The 27,439-nt window shown below is 44.5% G+C and overlaps 2 protein-coding genes and 1 long non-coding RNA gene across 7 annotated transcripts; 2 read left to right on the plus strand and 1 right to left on the minus strand.

Annotated features, from left to right (window-relative positions):
• Positions 1 to 1,509: 1,509 nt before the first annotated feature.
• On the minus strand, positions 1,510 to 6,440 carry LOC120660422. Of its 5 annotated transcripts, XR_005669590.1 has the most exons (4): positions 5,703 to 6,113; positions 5,526 to 5,616; positions 2,561 to 2,757; positions 1,510 to 1,878 (listed from the first exon to the last, which is right to left on the minus strand). It is a non-coding gene; the product is annotated as an uncharacterized LOC120660422 (long non-coding RNA). The 5 variants fall into 5 exon arrangements; XR_005669594.1 differs by lacking the exons at positions 5,526 to 5,616; positions 5,703 to 6,113 and adding an exon at positions 6,120 to 6,440; XR_005669592.1 differs by lacking the exon at positions 5,526 to 5,616.
• On the plus strand, positions 3,165 to 4,808 carry LOC120660420 (DEAD-box ATP-dependent RNA helicase 52A-like). Its single transcript, XM_039938952.1, has 2 exons — positions 3,165 to 3,753; positions 4,625 to 4,808. Exons 1-2 carry the CDS (start codon positions 3,458 to 3,460, stop codon positions 4,728 to 4,730), a joined length of 402 nt encoding a protein of 133 aa, XP_039794886.1. The 5' UTR covers positions 3,165 to 3,457; the 3' UTR covers positions 4,731 to 4,808.
• Positions 6,441 to 23,192: 16,752 nt separating the features above from the next.
• On the plus strand, positions 23,193 to 26,864 carry LOC120660423 (sulfite exporter TauE/SafE family protein 3-like). Its single transcript, XM_039938953.1, has 12 exons — positions 23,193 to 23,523; positions 23,650 to 23,809; positions 24,283 to 24,483; positions 24,581 to 24,645; positions 24,768 to 24,795; positions 24,872 to 24,984; positions 25,088 to 25,174; positions 25,351 to 25,401; positions 25,499 to 25,729; positions 25,822 to 25,915; positions 26,034 to 26,174; positions 26,433 to 26,864. Exons 1-12 carry the CDS (start codon positions 23,377 to 23,379, stop codon positions 26,510 to 26,512), a joined length of 1,398 nt encoding a protein of 465 aa, XP_039794887.1. The 5' UTR covers positions 23,193 to 23,376; the 3' UTR covers positions 26,513 to 26,864.
• The last annotated feature ends 575 nt before the right edge of the window (positions 26,865 to 27,439 follow it).

The raw sequence follows: 27,439 nt of genomic DNA on the forward strand, positions 1-27,439 counted from the left end.
TCCGTATTCGACAATATCCGCAACATTCATATTCAAATAAGAATGAGGACATAGGAAACTATTAAAAATTATATATATAACTAATGATTAGTGATATATTAGTTTTAGTATTAATAATAATATATTTAGTGGAACTATTTAAGACTGATCATGAATAAATGACATGTGCTACTAGGTTTAATATTACTAATGATATATAAAGATTAAGTTTAATTAATTTCAATTTAATTAACTATATTTTGTATGGATAATCATATTGATTTTAATTTACTTTTGTTTATCCACTTATTGATAAAATTATAAATATACTTTATTCTATTTATTCTTTATAACTATTGATATTTCCATTAAAATATTTATTCATTTGCATTTTATATCTTTATATTATTAACTATTTAAATATTTATGGATAAATATATTTTGATGAGATGTTTTTTTTAACTACAACGGTTACATACTTTAATCCTTATTGTATAATGACTTAGCGATACATTCGAAATATGTTTATAATGAATAAAACAAACGAATATAAGTATGTTCCAAATCAAGTAAATATCCGAATCCGTATCCGAATTCGAGACATCCATTTTGCATCGTATCCGACAACATTCGAATCTGTATCCGAATTAAAATATGGTAAAAAAATGCTATCCGGATCGATTCCATGCGTATCCGATCCGATTCCATCATTACCTGCGTCCGATTGCTGGCATAGTATATGTCAGCCGTAATCTTCTCCACACGTTTCAAACCCCTTCCACCCAATTCCGACGCCGTGGGCTTCATCATTTTGTTTGAGCATTCAGTTTTTGGCATGCAAAGATATAGATTCCGATAGGACTGATCCCTACCTGGGCATGGAATAACTATTCCATACCCGAGCCAACCATCTCGCACGACCCGAGCGCGTCCCGACGCGCGGCCAGCAGCCGCCCTCCCCGCGTGACTGGAGGCCAACGCTCCGCCCCTGCTTTTTTTGCGTTTGGCGCGCACGTACAGGTCCGGTGGACCAATGGACCTCCCTCGGTTTTTTTTTTCAAAGTCTGCTCTGTCGGATTTCCATGAGATGGTGAAATCTGAATTTCTGTCTGTTTAAAAGCTCGATCAAACAAAATTATTACGTGCAGAAACGAATGGTGGGACCCAGTCAAAATAAATTAACGAACCAACTGCATCAATGAGAGGCATAAAAATAATATTTTTTGTGATTTCAATGCCCTATCACATCTGAGGCTGCACCTATGTCTGGTTTGTTTTATATTTTAAACTGGCACATTGGTATTCTTTCGTTACGTTGCAGGCTTCAAAATCGATTATTTACATTTTAAAGGGGAATCGCAAAACATCAACCGATAGATGGGAACAAGATAATTTAGAATAAACTCTTAATCTTTATAACAAGAACTAAGAGACAAACCATAAAGGGCTTTGTGAAATGAAGTGGATGAATTTTACTGATCGGAAACCAAGATTCTGTGCGCTGTGCTATCTTTATGAACCCGACAACCATTAAAAGAGATAACTATATGAATTAATTAAAAGGATAGAGGAAAGAACTTACATAACTGTAATTTGAATCTAGAATCTAGCCATTGATTGGCATACAAGTTAAGGAAAGAAAAAAATGCATATACCCTTCCCCTGCATGGCTGCATCTCGCATTTAATTTCTTTCACATTATCACACCATAAGAAGGGTTAGTAAGGATCACATTGCAGGCATACAAAGGGATGTCTCCGGAAGACATGAACCATCAAGCTAACTTTAATTTTCTACACTTCCTTCAACATTATCTGAAAGCTTATTTGACGTCTTCAATAATGCAAACAAAGGTCAAGCTTGTTTCTTCCGACCATGTGCTATAATGTGATCTTGGAGCTGCAGGCAGATATCAATAGTTCAGAACAACACATAATTACCGGATAAGATACGGAAAAAATGCAGAATGGTCACGCACCATTATGAGCTAGCATACTACAAGTTCAGGTCCAGGCACCCAAATAGTTTTCTCTGATCCAGCATATTACCAGTCTATGTTTTTATTTTTTCTAGATCATTTATTTAATTTTTTCATAGATTCCATGAGCCATGTCAATGTATCTATCACCATTCCATCTAATGTGATCATGCTGACACTATCGAAGTAAGAGTAGTGACATCCAAATTAATCAAAACAGAAGAGATTACTAAATGCCATCTTAGTTCAAGGTGTCCTAAGCTGTCCTTAAAATTGTAACAAGCAGGAAACTTAAGTCTGTAACATCGGCTACTACATTGATAGTTCCATATTGAACGGCATTCCTAAAGTACAATATGTGAAATTTAAGAAGAGTGGTTGACAAAACCAACTAGAGGCTAGTTCATACAGCAAGTATGGAAGTGACACTGTGATCCATCCTTTACTACATACAGCAATCAATTTTTAAAAATATATTAATATCAAAAAGAAAGAAGTTGGCAGGACCCATCTCATGCAAGAGCTAAAACAAAATGAACGGGAGTTGAAGAAGAGAATGACGACAATGGGAAACCAAATCAAAGCTGCAGGCAGGAACCTAACCTCCGCCCATATAGGTTTGACAAGAAGATGGTCCTGGCGCCCGACACCTATACAAAGGATACTCGAAAAGGCTGTGTTTGAGTCGAAGTCAGCAGAGATTGGGGGATTCACGTCATGTTATCAGCCTTCTGCTCGTCTCCACCAGCTTCAGTCAGAATGGGCTCTGCAGGAAGGCAGCAGGACTGATCCCTTCATCGCTGTAGAGACAGCAACACCCAACGTTAGGGTCTTAGGGATTAAACATGAAGCCAGTGGGGCATACCATAAGCATTTCAGATAGAACAAGGCACATTGATCATGCAAACTAGTACCATGATTCATGAACCACAAAGTATAGAGGGGCCAATGCATCAGAAACATCTGCAATAATTAAGAAAGTATATTGATCCAAATATAACTCCTACCAGGCAATCAAACCAATCCAACTCTTCACGTAGCACCAAAATTGGATTGGCAAACCAAATCAGCATCGTTCGGGTGAATGCATATCTTGCAGTGACAACTAAGGTCAGTTTCAGTGGGGATTTCATGACATTAATTAGATGGACACCTCAGCAAAAATGCTGACATGGCAAGTAAATTAATAGGAGAGAAGGAAAGCGTTTCTTCCCCATGAAACGACTCGGGCGGCGTTTCCAAGTCGACGAAACGCATGTGAAACCCGCACTGAGAGCTTCAGCCGTTTCATGGCGGATCTCGTGTGCGCTGGGCGGCCGCGCTCCCGCTCGGACCTTGCGCGCCAAATCGTTGCAGCTCGCGCCAAAGCCAATCGGTCTCGCCACCAAAGCCAATCCATCCCCTTCCCTGCAGTTGGAGCCGCCACCCCTGTTTTAGATCTCCACCCCTGCCCTTCCTCCCTTCGCCTCCTAGCTGCTGGTGGAGCGGTGCTCCGTGAAGATGCCCCGCCAGGGGGAAGATCGTCCCCAGCCCGGCGGTGGCTCTGCAAGATGTCGTGGCGGTGGTCCCATGAAGGGCTGCGGTGGCGGCACAGAGGAGGGGCGTGGTGGCGGCTTCATGAAGGGCCTCGGCGCCGGCACGACGACGGGCGGGGGTGGCACTTCTCCGACGACTCCGGTGTCTCTGGCAGCTCCAACGGCAGCTCCACACCCACCACCACCCATTCCATGTTGGCCTGGAACTGGAACCGGAGGTAGCAGTGGCCAGAGCAGTTTCTCACAATATGTGAATCCATGGTAAGCACCGATTTGTCCTATCCATGAGTAGCATGCTGCGCTAATCCAACAGTTCATGATTTATGATGAGTAGCTTGAACACTGCTTGGAATTTGTATGCATTACGAATTAAGGGAATTGCCTTGACAAAGTTTTTGGTAGACTAAATTACTAGTTTTTGAGAACATGAATACTGGCTGCAAGTAGTCAAACCAATGCCATATGTGTTGTAAAGTGGTAAGAACTCGGACTCAACCTGCAGAAAAGCAGTGCTCTTGTTAAGTGAACATGTAGAAGTGGTTACCTCAATTTTTTTTACAGTTAAAACTTGTTTCAGCTCTAGCAAATCAGATGTAGAAAGTGCAGTTTCAGACTTCCAGTAAAGCTTGCTGTTTCAGCTTTACAAATTTAACACAACACTGCTAGTATATTTTTCTAAACAACACTGTTATTAAATTGAACTCAACACTGCTAGTATGTACTAAAGTCTTTGTCCCTGATGGATTTGCTTTTTCTGCTTTTGCCAAGCATGTGAGTCATGTATTGCTAAGATGATTTTTAAAAATGATGATGAACCCTGAGGTTAGTGATTTTGCTTCATCCTAGAGAAGTTGTTCTGTGAATATAGTCTGCTCTCAGTTAAAAAAAAGGGCGTACCCAGTGCCGTAGGCTTCCCGCACTGTGCGGGGTCTGGGGAAGGGTTGTTTTTTAAGCCCCAAACCTTACCCACACAAATGTGCAGAGGCTGAGGTATAGTCTGCTCTCAGTTAGATAGCTTATTTATAATCTGAATATCAGTTGCACCCTGGGAGCTCTTGGTATTCTGAACTTTATTCCTACCTTGTGCATTTGTGTATTCTGAACTTTGTTCCTACATGTCTTTCATTAACAGGAGCATTTGTGCAAGGATATCAATTGGGAGGCTTGTGCTTTTGATCAGTTATCTTGGAAGGCTGCAGTGTAGTGGAAACTTCAGTATTATTTTTCAGTTATTTTGAAGGCTGCAATGTAGTGGAAACTTATGTATTTGTTTTCAGTTATTTTGGTGTGAAACTGCTCCATTTGGAATGTGAACTGCTCCTCCTTTCACCTATATATACATCTAGTATTAATCCATCTCGACAGCATCTTTTTCCTCATGTGCTAGTCAGCAGCCGGCGGGGTGTTGTTTCATCTGTGAAAGTGCTGCAGCGTCTTGTTCTCCTTGATGTAAAGTAGGTTCTTCTCTCCTTGTGTTCCTCTCTCTTGGATAATCAAAAAGATATTATTTTTAAGACATATTTGCCCATCAAACAGATTCTCGTATCAACAATGTTTAAGATCATATTCATATATGTGCCCATTTAAGATCGTGTGGATATTAAAGTGAATTGAAATATTTTTTATACAGTAATGTTTATTTACCATGTTCTAGTAGACTAAATACATAGTTTAGAAACAATTGCAAAAAAGGTTATAGAGTTCTCATGGTACATTTGATCACAACACAATGCACATATTAAATACTACATCCTGTCTATGAAACTGTGCAATGAAACTGTGCACTGAGAGTGGCAGTTTCATGACAGTTTCATTTCACAGAAAAGCTGATGTGGCAGTCTAGGTAATAGTGCCATGAAACCCCCACTGAGACTGGCCTAAGAAGCACACACATCTGGACATTTACATCTCTGAACAAAAACAAGTTGCTTATCTGAATTCTGAATAGGAACTCAACGAGTCATATTCACAAAATAAAGTCAACAAACACTAATTCAGTTAGCAAAGCAATGGGGTCAACAATCTAATCCAACCTTAACTATGTGACTTGAAGTGGTAATCAGTTAGGAAAGTATAACTCCCACAAGAGATCATTCCGCAGGAAACAGGAGAGACCGAGTAGATCTACAATAAGGTGGGTTCGTGAGGGAAATAGGAGGGGAGGGGAATGGCAGGGGGAGAAGGCAGCATCTGGGAGCTTAGAGAGGCACCTGCTGTCACTGCCAGTGGCGAGAGGGAGGCGGCACGGACGCTGTCAAATCTGCAGGGAGGAGCACTGGGGAGGAGTCGCACTGGAGATGGGTGAGGCGCACGAGAGCACAAAAGGGAAATTGAAGCAGGCAGCATGGGAGACGATTATGTCCCAGAAGACTCCATCAGGGCAGCGTCTCACGATGATAGCCGGAGGCGGGTGAGTCGAGGACACGGCACAGCGGCGACAGGCTACCACCATTACGGCAGGAGGGGGGCAATGGCACTCGGCGCTGGAGCTCGCCGGGTTGGCACGGGACGAAAAATCGACACGTCGACAGAAAGGTGGAGGGCGGCGCCGGGACTAGCCGGAGTAGCAGGCGGGGGTACAACTCAAAATGGCAGCCGGCGCAGGAGCCGGAGACGCAGGGACTCACCGGGGCGGGCGCGGGGGCGGGCGGTGCAGAGCCTCGCAGGGGCCGGCGGGAGCAGGAGCTGCAGCTCGCCGGACGGCACGGACGCTGGAGGCGCAGGGAATCGCGCGGGCCGGCGACTCAGGGCGGGACGAGCGCAAGGAAATCCGGGGGCCGGCAGTCGGAGCAAGGGGGCCGGTTGGAGCAGGAGCTGCAGCTCGCCGGACGGCACGGACGCCGGTGGCGCAGGGAATCGCACGGGCCGGCGACGCAGGGCGGGGCGAGTGCAGGGAAATCCGGGGGGCGGCAGTCGGCGCAGGGAATCGCGGGGCCGCGCCGCATCTCCGAGCTGGGGATGGGGTGGGGGGTTTTGGTTAATTGGATCTCTGCCATTATAACTTCACTGTTTTTGAAGCGCGGTATTACTTCTCGAAAAACTATGCCAGTGCCACTACAATTCACCTGCCGTTGAAAATACGCCATTATGTACGTCTAACACCATATTGGGCCCAGTTGCAGGCGTACCCATGCGCCCCGCCCCCTCCGTATTTTCATATGGACTAAAATGCCCCTGCTACTATCATCTCTCTCCACTCACTGACATGTGGCCCCCACATGTCATCCCCTTCCTTCTCCTCTCCTCGTTTGCCCCAGCCACGGCGGTCCCCCCATGGGCTCCTCCTGTTCGCACGCCGGTCCGCCAACGCGCTCCTCCTGCTCGCCCGCTACCGTCCCCCCTGCTCGCTGCCGCCGCGCCCACCCTGCTCGCTGCCATGCGCGCTCCTCCTGAGCCGCGCTCCTCTTGCTCGCCTGCCGCCAGGTCCCCCTGCTCGCCGCACCGCTGCGCCCACCCTTCTCGCCGCTGTGCACGCTCCTCCTGCTCGCTCGACACCGCGCTCCCCTGCTTGCTGCCGTTGTACCCGCCCTTCTCGCCACCGCGCGCTCCTCCTACTCGCCGGTTCCGAGCTCCAGCCGCGAGCTCCGCCTGTTCTCGCCGCCGGCGCTGTGCAAGAAGCAGCAGCCGCCGCCGCCGTCCTTCATGGCAGCGCACACTGCGGCGAGCTCGGCCGCAGCCTCCAGCACCTCGGCCTCTCGCGCCGGCGGTCCCCTAACCTGCTCGTCCAACCGCCGCCGCTACAGCCCCTCGGTTGGAGCCGTGGCTCACCCGGCCATAGCAGGCCTCACCGCCGCACGCTGATGAGCGTAGGACGGACCGAGGAGCAGAGGGGGCAGGCCGCGGGCAGAGGGGAGCAGATGGTAGGCGGCGGCAGCTAAGCTCGAGCAGTACCGCAGAGGGGGAGGCCCGGAGCGTCGAGATCCAATCCGGTCGGCGGCAGCTGATTAGTGGCGGCGGACGACAGGGGAGACTCTAATCGGCTCCAATCGTCGTGGAGGCTGGGGAGTGGCGACATGGGTGAGTGGATGCGCTCACAGAGCTGGCTTGCCGTGGAGTTTCAGCGCGCCGTCGAGGGGGCGCGGCAGCGGGCGAGCAGGAGGAGCGCGGCGGCGGACCGACGTGCGATGGACCGATGGTGCGAGTAGGAGCCCATGGGGGACCGCCGGATGTGGCTGGGGCAAACGAGGAGAGGAGAAGGAAGGGGATGATATGTGGGGGCCACATGTCAGTGAGTGGAGAGAGATGTGAGTAGCAGGGGCATTTTTGTCCATACGAAAATACGGAGGGGGCGGGGCGTATGGGTACGCCTGCAACTAGGCCCAACATGGTGTTAGACGTACATAATGGCGTATTTCCAATGGCAGGTGAATTGTAATGGCACTGGCATAGTTTCTCGAGAAGTAATGGCGCGCTTCAAAAACGGTGAAGTTATAATGGCACAGATCCAATTAACCCTTTCAAAAAACCGCCCGGAGGTGGGGGAGAGAAAACCGGGCGCGAGGGGGAGGAGAACGATGCGAGCAGACAGGTCGGGTCCGGAGTTGAGCGCGGGGGTGGCCTCGGGTATTGAACAGGGTATTCAGTACTCAGGCTACTCAATAAACCTACTATATATACATATATATATATATATACATATATATATACATATATATATATATATATTATGATTTTAAATAGCGGACTAAGGGATTTAGCGGATGGATCGAAAAAATAGCTAATAGCAGGTTAAATAAAACTATAGCGAGCTATAGCGGCTAAATTACACATGAGTTCGAATAGTGGTACCATGCCTCAAATAGCTATATATGAAAAATAGCTAATAGCGGGTTAAATATATCAAATAGCTATATATATATATATGAAAAATCCTTTCTACAGTCGCTTGTAGCTACTCCCACGTATATATCTCATGATGTATGATGTATGTGACCAAACGAAGAGTATGTATGTGAAGTATGCGATCATACTAGACAATATATGATGGTATATATATACATTGGGCATGTGACTATACATAGAGTATATGTACATACTTATTTTTAATATATAGTAGTAATGTATAATCATAATATATTTTAAAAACAGGGATGCTTTTGAAATTTTTCGTATATATCTCTTTGAAGTATCTTAGAATTAGTATATGAATATACTAAAAGCAATAAATGAGTATGTGAATATACGCATGATGGTATACTGATGATGAGAGTAGCTACACGCGAGCGTAGAAAAAACTCGTCCTACATAGGAATATATATATATATATATATGTGTGTGTGTAGAGAGAGAGGAATACTATTTAGAAAAAAAATCTAGATATGAAAATTAGTATAGTAGAAATTTTATTTTTAGAATGAGAGTACACTATAGTGGATTTGAATGTGAAACTGAAAGACCGGATTGGGTGCTCTAGCCTAAGAGAGGAAGGGGGTGAATTAGGCAACTTAAAATCTTAACCTATTGCTCTAACTAAATTGCACAATATCAAACTAAAACATGCTATTTTATATGTGCAACTAAAGTTGTTCTAGTGTGAAACTCCTATCCCAAAAGAATTTAGCAATCTATAGCCTTTCCTATCAAGATACTACTCTAGAAAGTAAAGGCACACAAGAATTGCTAGTATGAAATGTGAAAGTTTAAAGAGCGGGATAGGAGGAAGCAAACTCTTGACGCGGGTGTTTATTCCGTGGTTCGGTTAGCCACAAAGGCATCCCTACATCCACGTTGTTGAAGCACTCACTAAAAGTATCGCTTCTCGGCAATCAAGTCTCTCCCGTGAACTCAATCACGGTCACCTTAATCCCGAATTCCACTAAGGAGCTTCTCCACAAAGGATGGGGGTCTCCAAGTCCCCCGCACAAGGTTGTCGTCGCCGCTCCACACCAAGTCAGAGGGTTGATGACATTGCCGTCGAGCCACAAAGCTCCAAAGGGCCGGCGCTCCAAGATGTCTTCTTTTGGTTCACTCAAGAACCAGAGCACAAAGGCACAAAGCCTTATTTGTTCACTCTCTAAAGAGCTAACCTAGCACTAACACTTTCAAATGTGTGCTAAGAACTAAAAATATGATCCATAAGCACTTGGATGGTTTGGAGATGTTCTTGGGTGTGTGTGAGGCTTGTAGTAACTCCAGCAATCATCAAATGACCGGGGGATCACATATATATAGGTCTCCAAGTCGATAGAGCCATTAAGAGCCGTTAGCCACTTTTCTGCGAGGGCACCGGATAGACCGGTGGTAGGGCACCGGTGTATCCGGTCACTCACAGCCTTGCACTATCTGTTGGCTTTCTGACAGCTGACGTGGCTGTCACCGGTTAGACCAGTGCCTTGTCTTCGGTTCATTCGGTGCAGCTTCTCTTCCTTGCAGCTGACGTGAAATTACACCGGTGTAACCGGTGCTGAACAATCTTCACTTGCACGTCAAACATGCTCTCTGAGTGATGGCATGGTGATTGCACCGATGGCCCGAAATAGTATCACCGGTGTAACCGGTGCTACTTGATTCTTCTCCCCTTGGCTGGGCATTGCTCGGCCCATTGCACCGGTTGTAGGACACCGGTGTATCCGCTGCCAACCAGTTAGACAGGTGTAGTGTCACCGGTGCATCCGGTGCCACTGTTTCCGTAGAACTCGTCCAATTCAGCGTTTCTTTGTGTTCTTTCTTCGTATTTTGTTTTGCTTGGTCTTTTTACTTTATCCCTGGGATCTATAATTGTTCACTTGACAAATCATTAGTCCTATTGATTGTGTTGTTACTCAATCACCAAAATCACAAAATAATGGCCTAATAGGGCCATTTTCCTTACACTCTCTCCTTTTTTGGTGATTGATGACAACACAATCAAAGCAAGCATAAATTTTGCAAAAAATAAAAAATTGAACCACTTACACTTGCGTGGATGCTTACCATCATTCAATGTTGACTTGACCTCCCCCTAAATCCATCATCCCCCTTTGTTTCTCCCCATTTTTGCTACTTCTTTTTCTTTTTCTTCCCCTTTGGAATTAAAGTTGCTCCCCTTTGAGAAGATACTCATTGTCACCTTGCTTTGATCTAAATTTCTCCTCCTATGGAGTAAAATCACCTAAAAAGGTTTGGCAAAATAATATAGCTCAAAGGGAAAAGTTAGTAGCCTAGGGAGTTAGTTCCATGAATTATGATTCAATTGTATGATATCAATGAAGATACCAATTGAGCAATTACTAGGGTGGATCACAAAATCACGAAACTTGTATGACATGAGCTATGCTTTCCACAAAGTGTGTGCACAAAATAATAATGTGAAAATCAAATGCACAACTAGACAATGAATGAGAAAGCTTAGATCATATCATGCACGGAGGTAGCCCTTAAAATAACAAAGAATTGACAAAGATACCAATTGAAGGGGTTGTAGATCATGAATACCTACGGGGGTTGTTTGTAGTTACCTTGCATGTACCAATTTGAAAGTGACTTGTGTCAAATGATATCAATTGAAGTTGAATACCTATTGAAAGTCTTTGAGGTCATAAACATTTGGTACACCAAGGTGAACAAAGGCATGAGCTCATAGCATATGAACTTAGATATGGAAATTTAGTTCAATAGGTCATGGCTCAATATGAGACTACAAAGGATAAACTTGAAAACATGTTAGTCTCAAAATTACAAACCATAGGATGAACTCTCCCTAAATGTGTGTATTTAGTGTTTGAATCACCAATCAAATGTATGCACATTGTTTATGACAACAATGGGAAGTTTACCCTATAGTTTGTGTTCATGGTACAAATGAAATACATATCTCATGAAATCCATGTAACATGAAGGGTAACCTTGTGTAGCTTTCTACATACTTATCAAACCATGTAGGTTGCTCATTGGTTAGACTTATGACACAAGCAACCCACCATATATAACACTAGGTGATGCAATGCAAACAACCTAGCAAGGGTAATGGAGCTACATGATGCTTGAATTGAAATCTAGCTACCATTATCGTATGGGGGACTTGGACACCAAATGTCCAAGTTGTGAGCTTAGCTTCTTTGGCTTGAACCTACTCATCATCTTGTAAGCTAAGCCTCCAAATCCCCCGTAGCCATACTTGGGTTTTAAGTCTCCTTTCGAATCCACACCATTTGAGGCCCCTTCATATTGGTGATGACATCCTTGGACACCCAAATGGAGTGATTTCAACTCCTTTCTTACTTCCCAACCTTGTGAACAATCACCTTGCCATTTATCTTCTTCTTGATCACATAGGAGGTGCTATTGCTTTTGTTCCTCCTGTTGGGCTTGGTGTAGATGAGAAAACTCTTGATTGTGAGCTTCTTCTTATTCTTCTCATCCGAAAGCTTCTTCTTTAGTTGAGGGCACTTGTTGGACTTGTGGCCTTTGTGATGGCACTTTGAGTAAGTCACGGTGGACCCCTTCGCAAACTTCTTCACCATGTCTTCACGGTTATGTTGAGAAGGTTGGACATTGCTCTCTATGCTCTTGCCCTTTAATCTAGCCAAGTCCTTCATGAGCCTTTCCACTTCTTGCTTGAGTTCATCATTCTCCTTGGCAATGGGATCATCACATGATTCTACAATAACATTCTTATAGCATTTATCATTGCAAGAGTTAGACTTATCAATTGAATCAAAACAAGAAGTTGAAGCACTATTAGTATCATTAATGCTCTCAATTTTCAACTTGAGCTCTTCATGCTCTTCGCTAAACAATTTGAATTTGCATAACAAATTTTCATAATTTGTAGCGAAAATAGCATTAAGATCATTAATAGCATTATAATTTTCAATTCATTTAATTGTTTCTTAATAACTTTTTGGTGCTCATGTATTAATTCAATAAGCTCATTATATGAAGGAGAATCGGATTCATCATCACTTACATCGCTTTCCATACCTTGAGCCATAAGGCAAGTGTTGGATGATGATTCCTTGTTGGTGCGAGTGGTGAATTTTTTTGTTTGATTCATCGCTTGAGCTTGCACTTGCTTCTTCACCACCGCTTACCCATTCACCAAATATAGCAAATGATTCATGTTTGGGCTTCTTCTCCTTCTTTTCTTTCTTCTTCTTGAATCTCCTCTCAACTTTCATTTGTTGGTGATGTGATCCATCTTTGAGGAAGACCATATACCCCATTGAATTAATTTCTTGCAAGCATTTGTTCATCTTCTTGACTTACTTGTAAAGTTTGGAGTCCATTGGCTCTTTTTCATCATTTGAGAAGTTTTGGCATGCCTCCTCTTCTTCCTCTTCACTTGAGCTACCTTTGATGACCATCTTTTTTCAACTTTTTGACTTGCTTGCATGCAAGTGCGCTATGAGTTGGTAAAAAAGGTGGTGCTCTTGGCTTGATGTCATGGCGTAGCTCGTGGGCGATCACCTTATTGAGGACTTGATTTGGCGTCAAGGTGTTGATTTCCTTCTCATAAAGAATTGTGATCACCAAATCATAGTCCGACCTCCGGAGTGAGTGAAGGATCTTGCGAATGAGCTCCACATCATTAATTTTCTTCACATCTAAAGAGTTAATCTCATTCACAAGAATATTCAACCGTGAGTACATAGATTCGGCATTCTCATCATCAAGTTGCTTGAAGCTATTAAGTTTATCAATGAGAACATGATATTTTTCATTTGCAACATCTTTTGTGTCCTCATGGTTCTCACTAATAGTTTTCCATAAATTCTTAGCATTTTCACAAGCAAACACACGGTTGAACACATTGTCACCAAGAGAGTTTAAAATGGCACATTTTGCTATAGCATCATATTATTTCTCTTATTGACTATTGCTTTTTACTCCTTCACTAGTTACCCTCAAAACATTTAGGCCCTTTACTTGAAGGTGGAATTGCATTAAAATCTTCCATCGTTGGAAGCCCGTGCCATCGAAACGTGGAGGAGGTCCTAATGAATCCATCCCTTCCCCAAAGAGCTAACTCACTAGGCGGTGAAGCCTAACCAATCAAGTGAGCTGGCAAACACAAATTGCCAATGGAATTGGCTTTCTTTATGAGAGATGTGAGTCCCGGCTCTGATACCAATTGAAAGACCGGATCGGGTGCTCTAGCCTAAGATGGGGAAGGGGTGAATTAGGCAACTTAAAACCTTAACCTATTGCTCCAACTAAATTGCACAATATCAAACTAAAACATGCTATTTATATGTGTAACTAAGGTTGTTCTAGTGTGAAACCTCTATTCCAAAAGTGTTTAGCAACCTATACTCTTTCCTATCAAGATACTACTCTAGAAAGTAAAGGCACACAAGAATTGCTAGTATGAAATGCGGAAGCTTAAAGAGCGGGATAGGAGGAAGCAAACTCTAGACGCGGGTGTTTATCGCGTGGTTCGGTTAGCCACAAAGACACCCCTACATCCACGTTGTTGAAGCACTCACTAAGAGTATCGCTCCTCGGCAATCAAGTCTCTCCCGTGAACTCAATCACGGTCACCTTGATCCCAAATTCCACTAAGGAGCTTCTCCACAAAGGATGGGGGTCTCCACGTCCCCCGCACAAGGTTGTCGTCACCGCTCCACACCAAGTCGGAGGGTTGATGACGTTGCCGACGAGCCACAAAGCTCCAAGGGGCCGGCGCTCCAAGATGTCTTCTTTTGGTTCACTCAAGAACCAGAGCACAAAGGCACAAAGCCTTGCTTGTTTACTCTCTAAAGAGCTAACCTAGCACCAACACTTTCAAATGTGTGCTAAGGACTAAAAATATGATCAATAAGCACTTGGATGGCTTGGAGATGTTCTTAGGTGTGTGTGAGGATTGTAGTAATTCCAGCAATCTTCAAATGACCGGGGGATCACATATATATGGAACTCCAAGTCGATAGAGCCGTTAAGAGCCGTTGGCCACTTTTCTGCGAGGGCACTGGATAGACCGGTGGTAGGGCACCAGTGTATCCGGTCACTCACAGCCTTGCACTATCCGTTGGCCTTCTGACAGCTGACGTGGCTGTCACCGGTTAGACCGGTGCCTTGTCTTCGGTTCATCCGGTGCAGCTTCTCTCCCTTGCAGCTGACATGAAATTACACCGGTGTTTTCCTCCGGTGGTTCGCCGGTGTAACTGGTGCTGAACAATCTTCACTTGCACGTCAAACATACTCTCTGATGGCATGGTGATTGCACCGATCCCCCGAAATAGCATCACCTGTGTAACCGGTGCTACTTGATTCTCCTCCCCTTGGCTGGCCATTGCTCAGCCCATTGCACCGGTGGTAGGGCACCGGTGTATCCGCTGCCAACCGGTTAGACCGGTGTAGTGTCACCGGTGCATCCGGTGCCACTGTTTCTACAGAACTCGTCCAATTCAGTGTTTCTTTGAGTTCTTTCTTCGTGTTTTGCTTTGCTTGGCCTTTTTACTCTATCCCTGGGATCTATAATTGTTCACTTGACAAATCATTAGTCCCATTGATTGCGTTGTTACTCAATCACCAAATCACAAAACAATGGTCTAATAGGGCCATTTTCCTTACAGAAAGGTTAGTTCTTTTTTCATTTGAATGTGAACGTTATTATTATATTCGAATGTGAACTGTGAATGTGTGAATGGGATAGTGGTAGCTTAGTGCTTACCGATACCACGGAAAAAATTCTCATTTCGAGAGTTTGCTTCTTCATCCCCTCCTTTATGTTTCCATATCTCATTCTTGTTGGGGGACACTCTTCAAATGTGGTTTTTGCTCTACGACACTAAAAAATATAGTCTTTGCCCAAAGACACTGAAATTTTGTAGCCATTTGCCACAGCACATCGCCGTTGCCCTCCATCTCCCTCGCATCACTGTCGTGCCTCCATCCTCTTCCTCCTGTTACTCGCGACACCCGCAGGTGCGAGTGCTGCTGGCGGTGAGGAGCCGCCGGCCGCCGCCCCTTCCCACGGCTGCCGCCGCCCTTCCTTGACGCCGCCGTCGCCCCTCCTTGATGCGGCCGCCGCAACTCCCTGACAACGCTGCCGCCACCGCCGCCGTGTCTCCTTCTTCCTCCTCCTGTCAGCTGTGCGGCCGGGGCGCGGGGGCTCCGCGGTAAAGGTGTGGCCGCCGTCGCCGGCGGCAACAAAGGAGGCTGCAGCCGGGCACTCGTCGACTGGGGGGTGGAGATAGGGCGAGCTCGGGTGCGGAGCATGGCGGTGGAAGCCCAACAACAACAGCTCAGGCCCATAGTGCGCTCGCTCGTCGGCGAGCTCGCACGGAGCTGGGCGGTGGAGGCCCTGTGGCAGGAGCCCGGCAAGCTCAGGCGTGGAGCCAAAGGAAGGAGGCGAGGTCAGGAACCGGCTGCTATTGCTGCTCACGTCGCGTGGGAAGATAAGGGGAAATATGGTTGGAGAGGATGCCAGGTGGGCCCTTTAATTACTGTGGCTAATGGAATTAAGAAGACCATCCAACCCATCCTTCTTAGTGTGCTGTGGCAAATGGCCACAAAATTTTAGTGTTTTGGGGCAAAGACCACATTTTTTAGTGTCGTGGAGCAAAAACCACATTCGAAGAGTGCCCCACAACAAATTTTCCCTTGTTGTTATTGTGTGCCTTTACCTTCTTAGAGTAGTTCGAAGTTAGGATTGACCATATGTTGCAAAACTTGTTTTAGGATGAGGGTTTCACACTAGTTGAACTATAGTTGCACATCTAGATAGCATAATCTAGTTTGTATTTGTGTATAATTAGTTCAATACCATATGTTAAGTTTTTAAGTTACCTAGGTTACCCCCTTCCACTCTTAAGCTATCCGCACCGATTCCTTTCGCTACTCGAAGATGACTGAGCTTTGATTTCTAATTGAGGAACACTGTAAGCTAGCTAGCTACTTATTGACTTGTCGATGGAGCTCCATCAGCAAACCTCGGGCCCGGGCGGACGAAGAAGCCGCTCGCAGGTGATAGAGCGCAACCGAATCCACGCGTATCGCACGCGCGGGCGTGGTTCTGTAAGAGCAGTTTCTTGCTTGCCTCGCACATGGGAAGCATGTGCTCCCAGATCGATCGGCCAGACGATCCCAAAATTCTAAGTGCCAGGATTATATTAAAATTTGCCGCAATTCAAGGACCTGGTTGAAAGCATCTAGGGCCGTGGATGCTAAGTGGTAAGTTTCGGTGATTAGTGACAACGTTTTTGACTAACGTGTGTTTTGAAGAAATTATGGTTTAATCGTTAAGTCGCAAATGAAAGGAGACCCCTCAAAATTACCTCTCAGCGACACCGAGTCAATTCGTCAAGATTAAGGACCTTTCTAGATTCAAGTGTCACAAGGAGATGAAGGACACTTGATTTAGTATAGGTTTTATAGCTTTTAGTTCGTGACCGTACTATAAAGTGGGGTTCGAAGTTAGTAGCTTGACCATTCCATGAGTTGGCTCTAGAATTCATGCACACTTACTCAAGATCAAATCAAAACTTGCTATGGAACTCAGAAAAACACTTGGAAGCATAAAGAATCGACGTTCAAATCAACTCCAAGTCTGAAAATCAGAAACAGAAAATGACAGTGGGTTCGGATACTCCGAACACCCTAGGGTCGGACTATCCGACCAAAGAACTCGGATTGTCCGACGCAGTGAATGCAGGGTCAGATTTTGAGTAGTAGACTTCTGCAGAGAGCATGTTTTCAAGGGCTGAAATTTGTCTATGGGATTGGATTATCCAACGCTGAGGAATTGAAGGTCGGATTAATGCTCGGGTGATTCTCCAGAGAGCTTGTTTTTCAGACTGGGTTTTCTCTCTTCAGGACCGGATGATCCGACGTGGAATTGATGAAGCGTCGGACTAAAGAACAGTAGTAATGATCAGATTCATTGGTTTGGAATTCAAATGTGACTGTTGGATTGGATTATCCGATGCCTCAACTCAAGCAGCGTCGGACTAATGGCTCGGGTAATGACATCAGCAATGTGTTTAAATTATAACAGCTAAAATGGATTTCCTAGTGGGATCGGATGATCCGACGGCCTTGACAAGTACAGGGTCGGTTTATCCGACGTTGCTGACTTTTTCAGAAAAGTTAGCAACGGCTACCAGGTGATCTCTAGCCTATATAAGGGGGTACCTCGGGTCTCTTGAGCTGCCTTTTAAACCCTTGAACACCTGAGAGAAGACATCCAATCCTTGGAAGAGTGCAAGTGTGCTAGAGCTTTAGGGCCGACTTAGTGATGGTCAAGTGAAGGCTTAGGACTTGTTACTCTTGGTGTTTGACGACACCTAAACGGTCTTGGTGATCGGAGGCTCTTGGTGAGCTCTTGGAGTTTGTGGGAGCCCCAAGAAGAAGAAGTTGTACACGGTTTGAAGCCCGCCGTTCCGGAGATGGAGAAGGGGTATTCTTAGTGATCACTTGCTCTTCGTGAAGCAAGGGAGCTTAACTCTTTGTGGGTGCTCCAACGTGGATTAGGGGGGAGTGTCAACTCCTCGATACCACGGGAAAAAATCCGGTTGTCTCTTGTCCATTCTCTTTTACATTCAAACAATTTACTTAAGTGTTTTCAGTTCTTGCTCTTTGCTTGCTTGTTTGAGACTAGGACTTGCTCTTGATAGTTTGTTTCTTTTGGGCTAGCCGTTGCATGATAGTTTGATCCTTCTAGGAATATGGTTTTGTTAGTGTGATTACCTACCTAGATTCATTATGTTAGTGTGCTTTAGATTCTAGGTCTTTGAATTTTAGGTTTGGGCAACACTAGTGGTAGGCTAAGGACGGATAGAAATTGAAAAAGTCTCAATTCAACCCTCACTCTTGGGCCACGATCATTTCACTGGTCACCAGATCGAGAGATGCCACGCCTTCGCCGTGTTCCTCCCTAAGCTCGCCGCATGTGTGATTATTAAGAATGAATTCCATCAGTGTTGCGCTTACCCTAGCGAGCTGCTACTTGTGTGCTCCAATGGAGATGGGAGCCGCAAGCAGTGACCATACATACGTGAGCTCCACCGACCACACAGGCTATGCAGCACGGATACGGATACGTGTATCGATATCGGAAGGATACGGATAAGCGGATACGGCAATTTTCTAAAAAACTCGATACGCAGATACGTTTTACTATTTTTTAAATAAATAAATAATGGCACATATCAAAATAGTAAATTACCTTGCAATAGACTGTTATCATAGAAGATCATCATTTTATGTGGGATCCACTCCTCAAAGTCCATCGCTTGTAGGAGCCGCCCACCGCTTTGTTGGAGAGAAAAAAGAAATAAAAAAATCAAGTGATGCTTACCCATAGGCCACAGCCACAAGTGCCCTCTCGTCCACTCATTTGGTGACTGCCACAGCCGCATCGCATCCTCCGCCTATGCTCTCTCATACGAGCTCTCCTCTGCCCCGATCCCTCTCGCTCCCTGCTGCCCCTCTCTCCTCTACCTCAATTCCTCCCTCTCCTGCTACCCCTGGTAGGTGACCCGCGCATAGGACCATGGGCAGTGGCGGGCGGCGCGGAGACTCAAGAAGAAGAGGAGATCGAGATTGGGGAAGGGGATAGGATAACTCACCGGAGCTGGATCCACGTCGCAGGGGCGGTACTCGTCGCCGGCGAGCAGGGACGGGTGCTCGTCGCCGGCGGGCGGCGAGCTGATGTCACGGGCTCGCGGCGTCACCGCGCGGGATACGGCGCGATGCGGGAGTGCGGGAGTGCGGCGCGATGCTGGCTAGGGCGATGGGGGGATATGCGACATGTTATTTGGGCTGGGCCGTATCCACGAATACGTATCAGGACGCGTATCCATTTTTTTAAATTAATAAAAATCGGATACTTATTGGATATGTATTGGATGCATATCGGATATGTATCCGTATCCGATATGTATCCGATACGCGATACGCGTGTTCAGCCAAGTATCCGTGCAACGTAGCACACACGTTAGGTGGGTCGTCACATGGTTGTTGCAACTATGCAGTATATACTGTTCGTTCTGTGTTTTTTCAGTAACGACATAGTTAGGTTGAGATCTTGCTTTTTGTTATGCAACAGGAGCGGCGCAGGTCCCCTACTGATTATATATTAATAGAAGATCGATAGAAAAAAGTCTTTATATAGAGAACTCATGAAACACACATAAAAAGAATTAGCCAAATAAGTGAGATTCTGAGCTTTGCTTGTACACAATGGGTAAGCAGGGTGAGTTCATTCTTGACAGAGTTACGACAGTTGGCTATCGAAGGTTGTACACCTTGGAATATAATATCATTCCTTGAAGTCCAAATGGTCCGGAGAGAAGAATAATTGAATTCATGAAGATTGGTGTCTTTAACTGTCTTTTGAGACTGTTAATAACTTCAAAGATCGTTGTTGGAGCCTGTATCTGAACTTGCATTAGACCCCAGCAAGAAATTGCCAAAGGACATTGAAAGAACAGGTGTTCAGAGTTCCTTCACTGCTCGAGCTGTAGAGTTCACAATCATAAAAAATCTAGAGCCATATTTTTTTTCCTTCTAAGAATATTCCTCGTCCTTGGTTTATCCTTGATCAGAAGCCAAAGGAAAATCTTATACTTGTTTTGACAATAAGACTGCCAGGGGAATTTGAACGTTGGATGTGCAAGGTCATGTCCCAGCAAATGTCTCTAAGCTTTCTTTCAGGAGAACTATGTATTTCCCCAGATGTACATCCACTAATCTGTATTTGTTGTTATTTGCTAGTGTGCACTCTTTCTTCCAAGAGTATCATCTAAGCAAAATTAAACTTCTTCTAAAAGAGGCAGATGAAACAAATGATGAAAAGGTTCTATGTTTCTGACCTTGTTGTTTGACCACATTTTGTTTTTAACACAAAGGAGAAGAGCTCTGGGTAAATCTGACAGCTAATTGTCCTCCCATAGGTCGACTGTCCAAAAGTAACATGTTGAGCCATCTTGTATATTTACTGCTGCCATTCCTTTGTAAGCATCCAGAACTTTAAGGTCATCTCTATCCCAAAAAGACTCCTTTTTTATATGACTATGCAGCTTACAATTTTGGTAGTGCTTTTCCAAACAAGCTGAACCCATGATGTATCCATTTTCACTACTAGAAATTTAGGCTTTTGCAACACCAAATAATTGTGGCAATAGGGGCCGGGCCAAATAGTCACAATTTATCTCAATTGCCACCACATGATGGTCGTTGGTAGCCATGGCAACTACTTGCATGGTCGAAACTTTGGGCCACGTTTCTTTGTTTGTTGCAATAAATGTGGTATTTGCCAAGTAATGAAACATTGCATTTGATAGATTCGGAATGACCGAAACTATACAATTATTCTTGCAATGATATATTTTTGTGGCAAAGAATAATTAGAAGAAAAAACTATAAAAGTTGCTACCAGAGTACTAGTTGGCTTTGAACCTTGGACCAGAATCAGAGCAATTTTGTTGTATATTTTGCTTAATATTCTATTTCTATCCCCTCTATTCACCATGTGAATGAGTAAAAAAATATTGCAATAGTTAGAAAACGTGGCAATAGTATTCATATAGGGACCCAACTTCGATTGAGGCAATAATAAGTTTTTGTTGCAACCATCTTTTGAAATATTACAACACTAGTTTAGCGTGGCAAAATATACATCTTAATGCAACAACATAAGCTAATGTTGCAATAGATGCTAAACTATTGCAATGAAAGTTGAACATATGGTAATGCAATAAAATTCATGGTAATACAACATAGATATGGCCACCAAATTACAAATTGTGGCAATATCACCTACTTATTCCAATAATTTATATGTATTGCAATATTTTTTGTGGCAAAAGCCTATTTTTCTTATTGAAAAATTTATGCAGCTTCTGAGAAATAGTTTAAATTTATGCAGGTTGATAGTTTTGCCTGAGACGACGATTCATTAGGATATATATGCTACTCCTACTCCAAACTATATATAGGTTGTTTTGGTTTTTCTAGATTTATAGCGGTTTTTCTTATGTAGCTAGATAGATATATGCTATGTCTAGAAACTTTTTTTTCTATAGGTATATGAAAGTCTTGTGGTATAAACATGCACAAACGAGCATGTCATACTCACGGCTAATTTGCTATCAGCTGACAACATCAGGTCAATGACACATAGACAGTTACACGCGAAAGGGCATGCAATGTAGTTTGGTGGTTACAAGAGTATTGGTAGCATGTTAGGTCCTGAGTTCGACTCCTCGTGGGAGCAAAATTTCTAGAATTCAATGGCGTTGTTCTTTCAGTGGTAGGCGAAGCAAAATTTCTAGAATGCAACGGCGTTATACTTTCAGTGGTAGGCGACGTTTCCATCACTCAGTCTTCAAAGATGCTCGTAAGATAGAAAAAAAACAATTCCACTACTAAATATTAGTACTTCGTTCCTCACAACACGAGGAGCATGCATGCACCCCTAGATCAAAGGGAATCATTTGTATACACATATTTATATCTCACCCCTATGTCAGTGTCAATTTCGCGCAGATGTGCAGTCAAAACCATGTGATACACTTGTCGCAAAAAAAAACCATGTGATACACACAAATTTAATTTAAAGGCAATCTTTAGCCGTATATATTATTGTTCATCCCAGGATCTGAGTAATATATTAATTATCCGCGTAAGCAGTTAGTTTTCTCTCTGATATATGGTTAATGTGGAGGGACAAAAAAAAAGAATCCGATCAACCAGAACGGCGCTGCGCTGCGCACGATCGATGTATGTTCAAGTTCTGCTAGCTGTGTCCTCTTTGTCTCGATCGGGCTGGTGCTCTACTGTGGAGTTAATTAGGAGATTTGCCTAGGATTTTGTTGATATATTCATTCAGCTAACTTGTGTTATTATTGCATATTTATTGTACTACATGTGCGGCAGATGGTAATAGTTTCCTGGGATGCAAGAACAACGAATGGAACCCTGGAATCTGGTTGAAGATTACAGCTATGTGCACATGATGAATAATCAACTGTGTCTGGAAAAGAATAAAGCTGGTGGAATCCGTTACGTACGAACCCCTGATAATAATAACCACCGTATTTTCTCATCATTTGTTGTTCTTCACAATTATTGCAATTTGTAAGGTGAGTTTAATTAATTAATCCACATTTTGCAGGGACAAAATTATGATATTGTGCTTGAAAAGCAAGATCAGTTAATAAGAAGAATCAAGCACCCACGGGGTCGACTAGGCACCAATTAAGAAGCATAAACTAAAATACATATAATAATCATGCTTGAAATAATCATATATGTAATTAACATCAACAAGGAAGGACAAGATAGCCTGCAGAGTCCAGAGTCCTTAATGGGAAGGCAGAATAGAAATTCCATTAGCAGCAAGTGGTTCCATGTCAACTGCAAATCCTGACAGAAAGAGAGGGATTCGATCCAAATAATACGCTGACGGTCAGTGTAAATCGAAGCACGGTGTTTGGCAAATGGCAACAACGATACCATGCTGGCAGCCACCAATAGTATAGGATTCAGAGAGAACAACGGAGAAGCTGCCGGGGGTGCCAAAATAAAGCTATTCGTGAAAAAGTTAGACCTCCGGCAAACATCTGATCGTCGAGATCAACGGACGACCGTGCTCCCACCGCTCCAACTATAATGTATATAGTATATATATTATATATAATAAAGCTGGCTGCGTTGGGTTCCATCTCTCCTCCGAGTTCCCTCGCTCGGCGTGGGTGAGACGCCCCGAGAGATGTGACCCGGATGGAGGCAGGCATATCCCGCACTACTCCTATAAGCTTATTGGCCGGCCTTCTGGTGCTCCACTCCCTACGTCGCGGCCACTTCCCGGGAGAGTCTCCCTGCTTTTTCGCGTCCTCGTGGCTACGCCGTCTCTCTTGTTCCCTTGTGTTACTTGTTGGTTCGTGGGAGGACGGTGGCAAAGGCATTGCATTTCTAGCTAGTTTCCAGCTCGAATTCTCAGTGCCCGCCGCCAGGGGGATGGGGATCAGACGGCAGCAATGGCACGCCGTCGCCGCGCTCGGCGTCGCATGGTGCGCGGCGGCGGCCGTCGCCGGGCCGGCGCCGGGCGTGGCGCGCCACCAGCAGCAGGACGGTGATGGCAATGCGTACCACCACGTTTGGCCGGTAACGTCCGCATACCCAGCAGCTCCATTGTACTTCGATCCATATGGATGTCCTAGTAGGCTAGTATACATGCCATGGTGATCGATTTTGGTTTGGTGGATCAATTTTGTCTATGCATATGTACAGCCGATGGAAGTTGGATGGCGAATAGCGCTGGGATCGCTGATCGGCTTCTTCGGCGCGGCGTGCGGGAGCGTCGGCGGCGTCGGCGGTGGCGGAATCTTCGTGCCCATGCTGGCACTCATCATCGGCTTCGATCCCAAGTCATCAACTGCGATATCCAAGTGTGAGTATTATGTGCTATTTTCTGATTTAAAATATATAAAGCGAATATTAAAACTACCTCCTAAAAGGTAATATAGCTTTAAATCAACGGTCCATGGTCATTTCGGTGTACCGTAGCAAAACCCTCCATATACATGTCCTCTTGTATGCAGAGCATGGCAGTGGTTCTGCAGTACGCTACGTTCATCATTTCTCCATTTTCTGCATTGAAGTATGATTGTTCATTAGCAGAGTGCAGGCCTGCAAAATGACAATATATAAAAATAAAAGGAAATTTTCCAAAAAAATAATTGTAATATAAAATTTTCAAACCTGAGCGAGATCTGGGCAATGGTGCAGTAGGATCCAGCAATTTGGTTCTGAATGTATGATGATGCAAACATCGACCCATGCCTTTCATGTATGTTGTGTTTGAGTCATATACTACATATATAATTATCTGATGTATTACTATGCTTTGCATTTTTGGTACAGGCATGATTATGGGAGGATCCGTTTCGACTGTCTACTACAACCTCAAGCTAAAGCACCCGACGTTAGACATGCCGCTGATCGACTACGATCTCGCCCTGCTCATGCAGCCTATGCTCATGCTTGGGGTCAGCATGGGTGTCATTTTCAATGTTATTTTCCCCAACTGGCTCATCACGGCACTCCTGATAATATTTTTCCTAGGTGCTTTTTCTAATCCCTTACACCGTCGAAAAAGGATTATCTACTAATCACCAATTATATATTGATTTTGGTTTGTATCTCCGATTTTTAATAACAGGCACATCAACTAAGGCCTATCTGAAGGGCATTGAGACGTGGAAGAAAGAGACCATAAAGAAAAGGGTAATGTTTGGCACTTTACAGTGTCACCTTTAATTTTTGAACAGTCGTGTTTTTTTTTTATTTTTCCGTGTTTCTTTATATCTCCTGTTGTACTAATGGAACTAGTGCTTTGTCTCTGACAGGAGGTTGCTAAAACACAGGACCAAATATGTAAGAGAGAAATTAAACAATAATGTATTACAAAGTGAAAAGGTTCTTTCTTAGAATTGTTTTCCGGACATCGCAGGTCAGAAACCAGAGCACACGACAACAATCGTCCCAGCAGAGCATGCAACAGCTGCAATCCCTACAGCACCACCAGGTGCTGCAGCTGAGGCAAAAGCCCCATCTGACAAAGCAGTAAGAATAATCTGACAAAGATCAAGCATGTACATATACACCTGCATCCTTTTTGAAGCCGTGATCACAAGGATGGTGACATGGCAACTATCACACATTTCAGACATCGATTCTGAAGAACGTCTACTGGAAGGAGTTCGGTCTTCTTGCATTCGTGTGGGTGGCATTCCTCGGGCTCCAAATCACAAAGGTGATCATTATTATTCCATTGACAAACTGACATATCGTCAGATGGAACATGACATCAATACTAGCAACAAGTTCATCGCTACAAAAGTATAGAAAAAAAATTGTACTGTAATTCACAAATTGAGTGTCCTGTTCCCTCAGTAATAATGATGTCTATGTTTCTTTACACAAATGCAGAACTACGTCGCTTCGTGCTCGGCATGGTATTGGGTGTTGAACTCTCTCCAGGTAATTGAGATTTGAATCGCAATCATAAAATCCATTGTCTAAAGAAGGAACGATCGATTATTTCATCCTGGTGGTTGCATGCCTGACTGCACTGCAGATCCCGGTGGCAACAGGAGTGACCCTGTACGAGGCGCACGGGCTGATGACCGGGAAGAGGGTGCTCTCCTCAAAGGGAAGAAGCCAACATCAGCAGACCACGCTGAGCGTTCGGCAGGTCCTGGTGTACTGCCTGTTCGGCGTCCTGGCGGGGCTCATCGGCGGCCTGCTAGGCATGGGTGGTGGCTTCATCATGGGCCCACTCTTCCTGGAGCTCGGCATTCCTCCACAGGTACACCCTGCTTCTAGATCAGAGTCTGTACGTTTGGAACTTTGGACTTAATTTGGAAGGATGCGAGCATCTATTTGACAAGTTTTCATTAGGTTTCAAGTGCTACAGCCACGTTCACGATGATGTTCTCGTCTTCCATGTCGGTCGTCGAGTACTACCTCCTGCACCGGTTCCCGGTGCCCTATGGTACATAACGTTTCGATCCCCTGATGATCTCTTGCATGCAAGAACATATATGATCATATCTGTGGCATCAAGTTTCATTCTCTGCCACAATTATTGTATGTTTCTCCTCATCCATCAGCTGCCTACTTCACCGCGGTGGCGTTCGTCGCGGCCATCGTCGGGCAGCACTGCGTGAGGAAGCTGATCGCGTGGCTGGGGCGGGCGTCGCTCATCATCTTCATCCTGGCCTCCATGATCTTCGTCAGCGCGCTCACTCTCGGTATGTATATCTAGTGCCATCTTCTCTCTCTGTTCCATTTTTATAGGTGTATGCATCTAGAAAAACCAAAACAACTAATAATTTGGGACGGATGGAGTAGCTAGATAGTAGCGTCTCCTTCGCCCTGATTGCAATACAAATTGACCAAATAAAACTCTCTGCAGGCAGAGTGCCTAGCTGAACAATTCTTCTTCTTCTTCTTTTCTTACTGAAAATAATCATCATGCACCGTCGTCTTTGCATTGTGATCTGCCGCAGGTGGAGTCGGCATCTCGAACATAGTGCAAAGGATGCAGCGGCATCAGTACATGGGGTTCGAAAGCCTTTGCAAGGCGTAGGGAGCTAATGTGAGCAGAGCAGGGATGCATGGTATACGAGAAGAAGCGACGGATTACTTGTAATTCACCAAGGAAAAAGATGCCAAAGATTTATTTAGCACGCGTACGTATGTAGCTAGGACACACACGTACAAGTTCAACACGTATACCAGCACATGACATTAGTTGTCCTAGGTAGCGTGCGTTGCTAAATTTGAATTTGTGTGACAACTGACAAGCACATACATGTACAGGACTAGCTGCCTTCGACCGTTCCTGTCCTTTCTTTGAGGTCTCCGGCCATGCATGGCCGATCTATCTGACAGTGTATTTAAATTGATAACATAAACAGTGCTTTTGAATTGCTGGAGTTTTTTCAAAAAGAAAAGAAACACAAAATGGCGGACCTCTCTCTCTGACAGTTTACTCAAATATGAAAATCGGGCTCATTGACTCATTGAGAGTCGATCAAGTTTCCAGCCCACCACACAGTCAATTGGGGAGAAGGCAGCCCAGCGAGCCTAATAAACTCTTGAGCCCGACAATGGCAACACGTGCAGGGCGCACGCTCACGCTCACGCTCTAGGATCGAGGCCAAGAAGGAATTGAATTGGGATTTTTTCAAATTTCTATCAAATTCTTAACCTAAACTAGTATTGCGAAATCTACAAAAATGAAACCTATCAACTAGAACACTCTAGCATCATCAACCTAAGTTGGTATACATACTAACATGCTCATTTTCGTTAGATAAGATCACACTAACAAATAAACAACCTAGTCAATAGAACATAATAGCAAGGAAATCTTCTAGGCAATGAGCAATAAAGCAAGAGCAAGATCAAGCATAAACAATGTGAAATACTAGAATGTAGATGCAAGGGACACGAGACAACCGGATTTTATTACCGTGGTATCAAGGAGTTGACGCTCCCCCCTAGTCTAGAT

The sequence above is a fragment of the Panicum virgatum genome, chromosome 2N (assembly GCF_016808335.1).
Source record: "Panicum virgatum strain AP13 chromosome 2N, P.virgatum_v5, whole genome shotgun sequence".
In the NCBI taxonomy this organism is placed as follows: domain Eukaryota; kingdom Viridiplantae; phylum Streptophyta; class Magnoliopsida; order Poales; family Poaceae; genus Panicum; species Panicum virgatum.